The 12,720-nt window shown below is 35.8% G+C and overlaps 1 protein-coding gene across 1 annotated transcript; it reads left to right on the forward strand.

Moving 5' to 3' along the window:
- Nucleotides 1-11,296: 11,296 nt before the first annotated feature.
- On the forward strand, nucleotides 11,297-12,217 carry LOC125396697 (vomeronasal type-1 receptor 4-like). Its single transcript, XM_048428705.2, has one exon. The coding sequence runs from the start codon at nucleotides 11,297-11,299 to the stop codon at nucleotides 12,215-12,217; it is 921 nt and encodes a 306-aa protein (XP_048284662.1).
- The last annotated feature ends 503 nt before the right edge of the window (nucleotides 12,218-12,720 follow it).

The raw sequence follows: 12,720 nt of genomic DNA on the forward strand, positions 1-12,720 counted from the left end.
ATACCCAGCCAAGCTATCATTCACTATTAACAGAAAAAAAAATATTCCAGGATGAAAACAAATTTAAACAATACGTAGCTACTAATTCAGCCTTACAGAGAATATTAAAAGGAAAATCACTACCGAAGGAATCCAACATTCCCAACACTGCCTACAATAACTCAAACATCTAGCGACCATTCACAAACACAAATCAAAGAAGGAAAACACATACACTCTACTACCTAAAAAAAAAAAAAATGACCGGAGTCAACAACCACTGGTCATTAATATCACTTAATATCAATGGACTCAATTCACCTATAAAGAGGCACAGAATTAGAGATTGGATACGAAAACAGGATCCAACATTCTGCTGTTTACAAGAAACACACCTCAACCACAAAGACAGACACCTACTCAGAGGAAAGGGTTGGGAAAAGGTTTTCCAAGCAAATGGACCTATGAAACAAGCGGGTGTGGCCATTCTAATATCTAACAAAATTGACTTCAAACTAAAATCAATCAGAAGAAATGGAGATGGACATTTCATACTCATAACTGGAACAATTCATCAGGAGGAAGTCTCAATCCTAAATATCTATGCTCCTAATATAAAGGCACCCACATATGTAAAAGAAACTCTTCTAGAACTCAAGGCAATCATCAAACCACACACACTAATAGTAGAAGACTTCAACACTCCTCTCTCACCAATGGGCAGGTCAATCAGACAGAAACCAAACAGAGAATTAAGAGATTTATTGGAGGTATTGAATCAAATGGACTTAACAGACATCTATAGAACACTCCACCCAAATAGGAAAGAATATATCTTTTTCTCTGCAGCTCATGGAACCTTCTCGAAAATTGACCACATACTCGGTAACAAAGCAAACTTCCACAGATACAAAAAAATATTAGTAACCACCTGTGTCTTGTCAGATCACCATGGAGTAAAATTAGAATTCAACAGCAATGCTTCCCCCAGGAAGCCAACAAACTCATGGAAGTTGAACAGTCAACTACTAAATCACCCCTGGGTCAAGGAAGAAATAAAGAAAGAAATTAAACTTTTCCTTGAATTTAAGGAAAACAAAGACACAACATACTCAAACCTATGGGACACTATGAAAGCAGTGCTAAGAGGAAAGTTCATAGCACTAAGTGCCCAATTAAAGAAAACGGAGAAAGCACACATTGGAGACTTAAGAGCACACTTGAAAGCTCTAGAAAAAAAAGACGCTGATTCACCCAGGAGGTCTAGAAGACTGGAAATAATCAAACTGAGGGCTGAAATCAACAAAATAGAAACACAGAAAACAATTCAAAGAATCAATGAATCAAAAATCTGGTTCTTGGAGAAAATCAACAAGATTGACAAACCCCTATCCAAATTAATCTAACGGCAGAGAGAGAACATGCAAGTTAATAAGATCAGAAATGAAAAGGGGGACATAACCACAGACACAGAGGAAATTCAGAGAATCATTAGATCTTACTATGAAAGTTTATATGCCACAAAGTTGGAAAATGTAAAAGAAATGGACATTTTTTTAGATAAGTACCATATACCAGAGTTTAACCAAGAACAGGTGAACAATCTAAATAGACCTGTTAGTCACGAAGAATTAGCAGCTGTTATCAAAAATCTCCCGACCGAAAAAAGCCCAGGACAAGATGGTTTCAATGCAGAAATCTACCAGAACTTCCAGGAAGAGCTAATACCTATACTCCTTAACGTATTCCACAATATAGAAACAGAAGAGTCATTGCCTAACTCCTTTTATGAAGCTACAGTTACTCTAATACCAAAACCACACAAAGACACAACCAAGAAAGAGAATTACAGGCCAATCTCACTCATGAACATCGATGCGAAAATTATCAATAAAATACTGGCAAACCGAATCCAAGAACACATTAGAAAAATTATTCATTATGATCAAATCGGCTTCATTCCAGAGATGCAGGGCTGGTTCAACATACGCAAATCTATCAATGTAATCCATCATATAAATAAACTGAAAGAAAAAAAACCATATGATCATCTCACTAGATGCTGAAAAAGCATTTGACAAAATTCAACACCCATTTATGATAAAGGTGTTGGAGAGACTGGGGATTCAAGGATCATACCTAAATATAATAAAAGCAATATACAGCAAGCCAACAGCTAACATCAAACTGAATGGAGAGAAACTCAAAGCCTTTCCACTAAAATCAGGAACGCAACAAGGATGTCCACTCTCCCCATACCTCTTCAATATAGTGCTTGAAGTTCTAGCAATAGCAATAAGACAACATAAGGAGATCAAGGGAATTCGTATTGGAAAGGATGAAGTTAAACTTTCGTTATTTTCTGACGATATGATAGTATACATAAGTGACCCCAAAAACTCTACCAAAGAACTCCTACACCTGATAAACACCTTTAGTAATGTGGCAGGATACAAGATCAACTCCAAAAAATCAGTGGCCCTCCTATACACAAAGGATAAAGAAGCAGAGAGGGAAATCAGAGAAACATCACCTTTCACGATAGCCACAAAGAGCATAAAATATCTTGGGGTTACTCTAACCAAGGAAGTGAAAGACCTATTTGACAAGAACTTTAAGTCCTTGAAGAAAGAAATTGAGGAGGATACCAGAAAGTGTAAAGACCTCCCCTGCTCTTGGATTGGGAGAATCAACATAGTAAAAATGGCAATTCTACCAAAAGCAATCTATAGATACAATGCAATCCCCATCAAAATCCCACCAAACTTCTTCACAGACCTTGAGAGAACACTAATCAAGTTTATATGGAAAAACAAAAAACCCAGGATAGCCAAAACAATCTTATACAATAAAAGAACTTCTGGAAGCATTACCATCCCTGACTTCAAACTCTATTACAGAGCTACAGTATTGAAAACAGCTTGGTATTGGCATAACAACAGAGAAGTCGACCTGTGGAATCAAATAGAAGACACGGATATTAACCCACAAACCTATGAACACCTAATTTTCGACAAGGGAGCTAAAGGTATACAATGGAAGAAGGAAAGCATCTTTAACAAATGGTGCTGGCATAACTGGATGTCAACCTGTAAAAGAATGAAAGTAGATCCATATCTATCGCCATGCCCAAAAATCAAGTCCAAATGGATTAAAGACATCAACATTAATCCGTCCACTTTGAACCTGATAGAAGAGAAAGTGGGAAGTAGTCTACAAGATATAGCAAAGGAAACTGTAAGAAAGACAAAAAGGCTACCTTCTGACTGGGAGAAGATCTTCACCAACCTCTCATCAGATAAAGGTCTGATTTCCAAAATATACAAAGAACTCAAGAAACTAGACGCTAAAACTCTAATTAACCCAATTAAAAAATGGAGTACTGAACTGAACAGAGAATTCACAACAGATGAATTTCGAATGGCCAAAATGCTCTAAAGGTCATGCTCTACCTCCTTAGCGATCAGGGAAATGCAAATCAAAACAACTTTGAGATACCATCTTACACCTGTCAGAATAGTCAAACTCAAAAACACCAATGATAGCCTATGCTGGAGAGAATGTGGAGTGAGGGGAACACTCATCCATTGTTGGTGGGAATACAAACTTGTGCAGCCACTGTGGAAATCAGTGTGGCGGTATCTCAGGAAACTGGGAGTCAACCTCCCTTAGGACCCTGCAATTCCACTCTTGGGAATATACCCCAGAGATGCCCTAAATTGCTAGAAAAGCATTTGTTCAACTATGTTCATAGCAGCATTATTTGTAATAGCCAGAACCTGGAAACAACCTAGATGACCCTCAATGGAAGAATGGATAAAGGAAGAAAGTGTGGAATATATATACACATTAAAGTCCTACTCAGTGGTAAAAAACAATGACATCTTGAATATTGCATGCACATGGATGGAAGTAGAAAACACTATCCGAGTGAGGTAACCCAGACCCCAAAAGGTGAACATGATATGTACTCACTCATAAGTGGATTCTAGCCATAAATAAAGGACATTGAGTCTATATTTCGGAATCCTAGAGTAGCTAGATAAGAAGGTGAACCCAAAGAAAAACATATAGTTATACTCCTGGATTTTGGAAGTAGTCATGATTGTCAGGCAAAAATTGGGAACTTGGGTGTAGAAGTGGGGTCGGGGCAAGGGAGATGGGGAGAGAAAAGGGAGAAGGGAGAAGGGGAGGATTCGGGAGAGCTTGGGGGAATGGAATGGTTGGGATGGAAGAAGTGTGGCTATGGGAGCAGGGAAGTAGATATCTACATTAAGGGAGCCATTTTAGGGTTGGCAAGAGACTTGACTCTATAGGGGTTCACAGGTGTCCAAGGAGATGTCCGCAGCTTGTTCCTTGGGCAGCTGAGAAGATGGTGTGTGAACTGGCCCTATTCTATAGCCACACTGATGAATATCTTGCATATCGCCATAGAACCTTCATCTGGCAAAGTATGGAGATAAAGACAGAGACCCACATTGGAGCACTGTTCTGAGCTCCCAAGGTCCAAATGAGGAAAAGAAGGAGGGAGAACATGAGCAAGGTAGTCAGGACCACAATGGGTGCGCCCATCCACTGAGACGATGGGGCTGATCTAATTGGAGCTCACCAAGGCCAACTGGACTGGAACTGATGGAGCATGTGATCAAACTGGATACTCTGAATGTGGCTGACAATGACGGCTGACTGAGAAGCCAAGGACAATGGCACTGAGTTTTAATTCTACTGCATGTACTGGCTTTTTGGGAGCCTAGTCTGTTTGGATGCTCACCTTCCTAGATCTGGATAGAGGGGGGAGGACCTTGGACTTCCCACAGGGTAGGGAACCCTGACTGCTCTTTGGACTGGAGGGGAAAGGGAAAGAAAAGTGGAGGGAGGGGGAGGGAAATGGGAGGAAAGAGGAGGTGGAAATTTTTAATAAAAAATAGACCATTTCTCTAGTTTGATCACATGCAGTATGAAAATTGTGCTTCTTGGTTTTTTTGTGGGACTCTTAGTAGTGGAATCAGAACCTGTCCTTGGTAGATTAATTGACACTTTAGAAACCTATTTTTTGCAATGCATTTCCTCTCTCAGCATTGATATAGGAGAGCACCTTGGTCCTTCCCCAACCTGATATGCCATACTTTACTGGTGTCCATGGAAAGCCTGTTTCTTTCTGAAAGGAGACTGAGGAGGAGTGAATGGGGTAGAAAAGAGGCAGTGGGAGGCAATGGGATAGAAGAGAAGGGAAACTGATCAGAATTTAAGATAAATAAAAAATGGATAATAGTAATTAAGAAATATTCCCCTTATATACTTGTGTGTTGAAGAAGAATAAAAAAAGTCTGTACTATTTACTTGAAATGGACATTTGAAATCATTCAATAATACCCTAAAAGTGCTTATTATGTGTTCTGTGTGACCACTATCATCTTACAGACCTTTCAAAATAGAATTGAAGGTTCCTATAAGACTGGCAGACTATTCATCCTGGCTTTTCTTAGAGCTGTGTCCCTAATATTGCCTACCCTTTGCCTTTCCCTATCAATTCATATCAGGGCTCAAAATACTTAATTGTCTGTATCCCTTCTGAACCATGAGTTTAATATTCCTTTAGTATATTACCTCTATTAGTGTCCAACTGTAAGATGCCTAACACTTATCTCATCTACCCTATAGCTTAGTAAATTGATGAGCTTTTTCAGCTGAGACTTCCAAGTCATTCTCTCTGTCTCAGGCTATAAATACTGAACATTCTAGGGTCTTCATAACCTTCTTTGTACACATTTGATGGATATAAGACATTATAGTACTTATACACACTTCATATTATGTAGGAAGCAAATTCTGTGTTTTATTACAATGAGTAGGGAAGCATGTTTTGTCCAAAATTACTTTAAGTTGTAAGAAAAATCTTCAGACATCTCAGGCTCCTCTTCCTCTTATTCTACCCCAGAAGCTTTCTGTACTCAACTGTTCTCCATTACCTTATTGCCAGCTCATAAGCTTCTATACCTTAACCCATTTATTAGTATATTGGCATGCTTCCCTCCATCTACATAGATCTCTAGGCTGTAGGTGGAAAAATCTATATTCTAGGGAATTTGCTGTGGTAGTTAATTCTTACAGTTGAATTAGTTGTCTGTATAAAAAACTAAGGGCAATTAAGAATATCACCTCTAAGTCCCAGTGTATGCAATAGTATGAAATTTCTCAGTTTGTTTAACTTGTATTTACTGTAAACATCACATCACTAAATATGTTTGCAAATCAGCAATAGTCCTCAGTAGATATGTAGTCACCAGAAACATTATTGCATGGACCAAGATGATACAGTGCTGTAATTTAGAACACTGAAGATTTCTTAATTCCCTGCAACAGCATATCGGTATTCTGTGTCATTTCAACTTAACTGCTTTTAACAGAAGTGTACATTCGTGGTAAAGCACATGATTGAAAGAAATAATTTTCATTCATTATTTACAGCTACTGTGCCTATATTATACATTATTCCCATTTTCAATTGGCTAATCTTATCTATTTCTTCAATCCTACTTTGTGCTCAACAGTTATCTCTGCTTCCATTGGCCTCCAAATAATTATAGAAACTCAGTGAATTCTGAGAGCTAAGTGGTGTAGATGAACAAACATGATGTAGGAAAATGTGGACTGAATATTTCTAACATTTCTATTGTTTAAAATCATGATAGGAGTATGCTTAAGGGAAGAAGGATAATGTTAAAGCTAAAGGCATTTGTGTTCTGTTTGCTAAACTATTAATGTTCTTTATTTTTCAAATTAGTATAGATATTTTTAGTCCCATTAAATTGTGTTCACACAGCCTGTTAATTTGGGGGTAATGATTTAAGTTTAATTAACATGACTTTTAATGCAATTCCTTCTTAATTTTTCAGTTGATTTCTTTTCTTTTTTTCTTTTCCTCTCTTGTTTTAACTTTAACACATGATCTTTCTAGGTAGATAGTCCTGGCTACCCTTGAATTTGTTTTATAGACTACAGTGAACCTTAACACAAAGAGGCCTACCTGACTCTGCCTCTTAGAGCTAGAATTTAAAAAGTGTACCGTCAAACTTGACATTTATTCTTAATGCAGAATATGACATCATATTTTCCTTACTTACTTGATATCAAAATGATGAGTTGCTGATTAACTTTGCTCTGTTGAGTGTTGCACAATGGGGCATCTGTAGGATATGAAAAGGAATAATTAACCTATCTTTTGGAGGAAAAACACAGAAAAAATGAAGTCCAATGGATTACAACGATTTTTCAAGACTCATACATCACAGAAATATATGCTCCTTGCATCTTTCCTCTTCATCATCCTTCAAGAATAATAGAAAAGTAAGAGATTCTCCCCAGTGTGCAGTACCTCTGAAGATACACACAAGAATTTCATGATTGCTTTTGGCAATTAGCAACTGAAGAAGTTTCAGAGTTTCTCCTCCCAAAGCCAGCACTGTAACTTCCACTACAGATGAAATGAAAATTGTGGTTCAGAAGGGACATGAGGTCACAGGGATATTGACTTTATCTTGGCATTGAGATGCTATTCTCATCCACAGTGGTGCCTGTAAGGACTTCAGGAGCTGCACACTGAGAGAAGGTTCCTAAGAAAGCAGGAGGCAAGTGAGCATTTGAATTTCAGCCTTGAAGACAGATCAGTAAATAAGGGAGATTAGGTAAGTAATAAAAAATAGAGAATGAATTCTGGGATAGAAACAGATGTAGAACAAATTTTGCTAATGGAGATGAAGACTTTCTATGCCCTCTTAAAAACACTGAAAAAATTGTTTCCTGAACTTTTACATATAACTAAGATAATGTAATAATTTTTTTGATCCAGAATTTGGGGGATTTTAAATCATGTTGAAATCTGATCTCAAATGTACTTAAGGATTATAGAAATTAGGCATTTAATATTTCAATGTAAACATTTTGAATAAATGATGGATGACTATTTGTTATGACTATAATAGCTGATAGAATAATGGTTTTATGTTCATGATACAGATTGTCAAAGAACTACAAAAATCATCTAACCCTGGAGTGAAGCATGTTTTCTAGAATAAAGAATATTATAATGTAGCACTGCATTCATGACCCAGCCAGGAGCTGTAACTACACTAATGTCACTGATTATGACTGTTCAGATTGCTCTCACTCTTTAACTTGGGAAAAAAGTGTTCACAGCATGGTGACTTTCATTGTAAAACTAGCATAGTGCTCAGTTGGTACAAATATCTTATGTTATTTCCTTTAGTTTGCTGTTATGGCAATGCTACTTTTATCATTGGGAGGTGCTTTTCAAATTTATTTAAAATGGAACTTATACCCCATAGGGCAAAGAAACCATCATTTGTCTGATATTAATCTTTATAATTCAAATTTTCAGAGCACAGTGTTTTATATATAATGAGATTCATTTGTATTGTATTTAGGGTTGTTTATAAATTTCAATTAATAAATAAATAGTTTGACCAATCATAGTCATATGAAAATACAGGTCTTGATCTGAAATTAGTAATACTTTTATTTCTTTTTTGTATTTTATGAGTCTTTGCATCTGCATTCTTGTGTCTGCATAAATGGGTGTATGTGTTTATAGTTGGAGCACCATACATTGTTGTTCTATAGGCCATTTTACTTGGCATTATTATTCATCTCTTTATTTTACATTCTGTCACAGCATCCTCCATTTTCCCACTACAGTTCTTCTCTCCCTTTCTCCCTCCAAGACTTGAATCACCTCTTCTTCCATCTGTCTCCTAAAAAGGACAGGTAAAGTTCCAATAAGACTAAGAACCTCCTCTGATATAAAAACTGGGCAAGGTGAACCAGCATAAGGAGTAGGGTCCTAAAACCCAATAAAAGAGCCAGAGACAGTTTATGTTCCCACAATAAGTAGTAACACAAGAGGACCAAACTACACAACTGTAACATATATGCAGAGTGTCTAGGTCACTCCCATGTTTAAGTCTCTGTGAGCACCTATGATCACCTTCTGTATTGTCTTTAATCTCTCTGGCTCCTATGTTCCTTTCTCTTTCATTACCTTTTTTGGAATTGTGGGAGATTCTCTCTGGCCTGAAACTCTGAGTTGGCTAAGTTGGCTGATAAATGAGCCCAGGAATCTTCTTGTCCATGTCTCCTCATTGCTCAGATACATGTGTGTGCCACCACAACCATAACTTCAATGTGAATTCTGGAAACTGAATTAATTCCATATTTACAGAAAACAGTTTAATGACTGAATTACCTCACTATTACAGAAATAAGTTGATTTCTATGACATGTTATTTTATCACATATTGCTTTTCATATTTTAAGTGTCAATGTAATATTGCCCAACAATTCTTCTGGGTGAGTCCACTGTTTTTTCCATGTGTGACAAAATTATATTTGGTAAAATGTAAATACTGTGTCCATGTTGTACTCATGAAATATGATTCTGACAAGTTTAATTTATATTATATTGGATTATAAGTTAGTACTGATTTGTTTTGTAATGTCAGAAAGTTAGGATCTAATTTAAAATTATTAATAAATATATGCATGAACTGAGACTCTGAAAATGCATCTTACAGAACTGTTTAGCCCAACCCTATATGACTTGTTACATGAATCTTTTTCTTGTTCACATTTCTCAAGTCTTCCTACTGCTCAAAACTGTTATAAATTTTGACAATCATTGACCAAATATTTCTACAGACCTTGTCTTGACAATGAACAAAACACCACCTTTTATATCAAACATTAATGAAATCACAGAAGGTGTTGTAAGAATGAGATTGGAAATTCTGTTTACTGTTTTTAAATTTGACTGCAAGGAACCTTTCTCCATAACAAAATCTTAAGTTAGTCCCTATCAGTGAAAATACATGATTTCAGTTGATGTGATAAATGTCACTCTACGGGGTGCTCTTCTTCAGAATGTTAAATTCTGTGTAGAACCTAAAGGTAAGAGTCATAGAAAACTGGCAGTATGATTCTGAGGACTAAGAAATAGAATGAATCTAGGGACCCTCAGGATGAAGATGGAATGCTGGAAGAACTGATTCTTCTGCATATCACCTCTACTTTTAAAAACTGAAGATGAATTAAGGTCATTAAACTTGATTTTCTAGCATGGTGTGTATTTCACTTCTAAGTTACTGTCTTTCTAGGTGTCTCCAGGTTTTGGCAAATCTCAGATTAGACATTTCCCACAGTTTCAGCACAATTTTTTTTCTGCAAGATCTGGGATAATGATCTCATCAGCACCATCACTTTGTGTGTGTTCAGTAGTTATAGCAAACCAGAAACTCCTTGAGGGTGAGTAACACTGATGGCAAAAATTTAAGACTTTCAACTGTCTCCTTTTTTTAAGATTGCATATTTTGATGAATATCATTCTTTACCAGTTTATTTATCTAATGGAGACCAAAAATTAAAAAATTAAAAATTTATCAATATGTTATAAATGATTTATTGAAAATCATGTTGTTTAATTTTGTCATCATCATTAATCTTCATGGGTATTTCATGGTTGACTTTATGACATAGATCTGTGGTTGAATAACATCTGTCATAGAAAAATACCAGCAGCCTTCCAAACCCATTCAAGGTACCTTTCTTCCAACTCAGATTTCATTCAGTCAAAATTTCTTTTAAAATATTTATTTGTAGATATTGCTTGCATGTGAGAGTAAGAAGGAGAAAATGAATTAGAACTGAATTTCAGCATAACATCATCAAATTTGGTTTTTGATTCTTATGATCAATATATTTTATGCTAGCAATAATTACTATGTTGCTGAAACACTGATAAATATATACATTGTTCTTATAACATATTCTTTATCTATATTTAATCTTCAGATGAGAAAGCTTCTGAGAATGGGTTTGTTTCCTCACAAAAATGTTAATGAAAAATCTTTTCTTTTCTGATATGAGCGGTTCTCAATTTTTTTTCCAAATAATGAACAATTTAGTGTTCTCTTCATTTTCTGAGGAAAATCATTTATTTTTTAAAGGTAATAATTTTTATTTTAATTGCTGAATATTCTCAGAAAGATATCTGGATATTTACCTTAGAAATATGTGCCTTTACAGACTGTAGCAGTCATTAAGACAGTTATTATTTTTACTAAGATATATGACATTCTAGGAAAAATTTTGTTAATGAGTTTCCTTTATTGTTAATAGTTTTCTTTTCCTGTACTCAAGATGTTCTCCCATATTGACTTCCTAGGCATGAAAATCTGGATTTCATCATTTTGCTCAGAGATGCAATTGTTGTTATACTTTTAGGAAAATGTTATTAAAAGACAAAATGGATTTGGGGAATTTTGCAGCAAGAGTAATGTTCTTAACACAAAGTACTGTTGGGATTCTGGGAAATGTTTCCCTTCTTTCTAAATATCTAATTATTTACTATAATAATTGCACATTGAAGCCTACAGATTTGATCCTCACACATTTGATCATAGCCAACTTTTTGATCATCCTCTCTAAAGGTGTGCCCCATACAATAGCAGCTTTTGGGATGAAACAATTTTTCAATGATTTTATGTGCAAACTTTTCTTATATATTCAAAGACTTGGAAGAAGCATGTCTATGGGAACTACCTGCCTCTTGAGTGTCTACCAGGCCATCACCATCAGTTCACATAATTCCTTTTGGAAGAACATTAAATTCAAATCTCCAAATTACATTGGTTTCTCTATTTCTCTCTGCTGGGTCCTGTACAGCATCATAAATTTTATTTTCCCTGTGTTTGTTCATATCAAAAAAGGTCAGAAAAATACAACAGAGAAAAGACATTTTACATTCTGTTCCACTTTGGGTCGTGATAAAATTGTAGACTCTCTGTACACAGCATTATTGGTATTCCCTGAAGTCCTGTTTTCTATACTCATCATCTGGTCTAGTGGCTTCATGATTGCCATTCTTTACAGGCACAAACAGCAAATTCAGTGCATTCGGAGAAATCAATTTTCCCTCAAAACCTCTCCCGAGTCTAGAGCTACCCAGAGCATTCTGGTACTTGTGTCCACTTTTGTAGCTTTTCACACCCTCTCTTCCATTTTACAAGGTTTCATTGCTGTTTTATATAAGGTCAATGAGTGGTTGGTAATTATAACAGGCTTCATTTCTATGTGTTTTCCCACTTTGTGCCCTTTTCTTGTGAGTCATGACTTCATTGTGCTCAGATTCTGCTTATTCTGGATAAGAAATATCAAACCCCAATAATTACTTTATAGATGTTATGGATAATTTATTTTGTCATCTTATTTATTTATTTGATCACTTATGTACATCAGATTATCAACATGAAAATGATGAAGGAGTCCTCTTATCTCTCTTAGGTAATACCTCAGAAGTATTTGGTTTTTGCTGGAAGTGCTCTTAATCTGAACAACAGCAGACATGATTTAAGAAAGTTGCGGCCATGTTCTAGATAAATGACATCCATGTTTTTTTATATACCAGTCACTGAAGAAAACTAATTTATTTCATCTCAGTTCTTCAATTTCAATTTTTACAGTGTGTTTGACCAAGTTAACTAAGCAAAGTTTAATCTGATAGAAGCAAACACAGTGTAACTTAAGTGGTGGCTGTTATTAGGAAATAACGTTTCTGGATTTCTTCATGGTTAATTTTATGTCTTATACATAGAATTTGCTGTTAATTGTCTGTCTTAGTCTATGTTAACAATATCATTGGAAGACAAAGACAGTGCCAGTCCATGGAAT

The sequence above is a fragment of the Myodes glareolus genome, chromosome 1, assembly GCF_982192425.1.
Source record: "Myodes glareolus chromosome 1, mMyoGla1.1, whole genome shotgun sequence".
NCBI lineage: Eukaryota > Metazoa > Chordata > Mammalia > Rodentia > Cricetidae > Myodes > Myodes glareolus.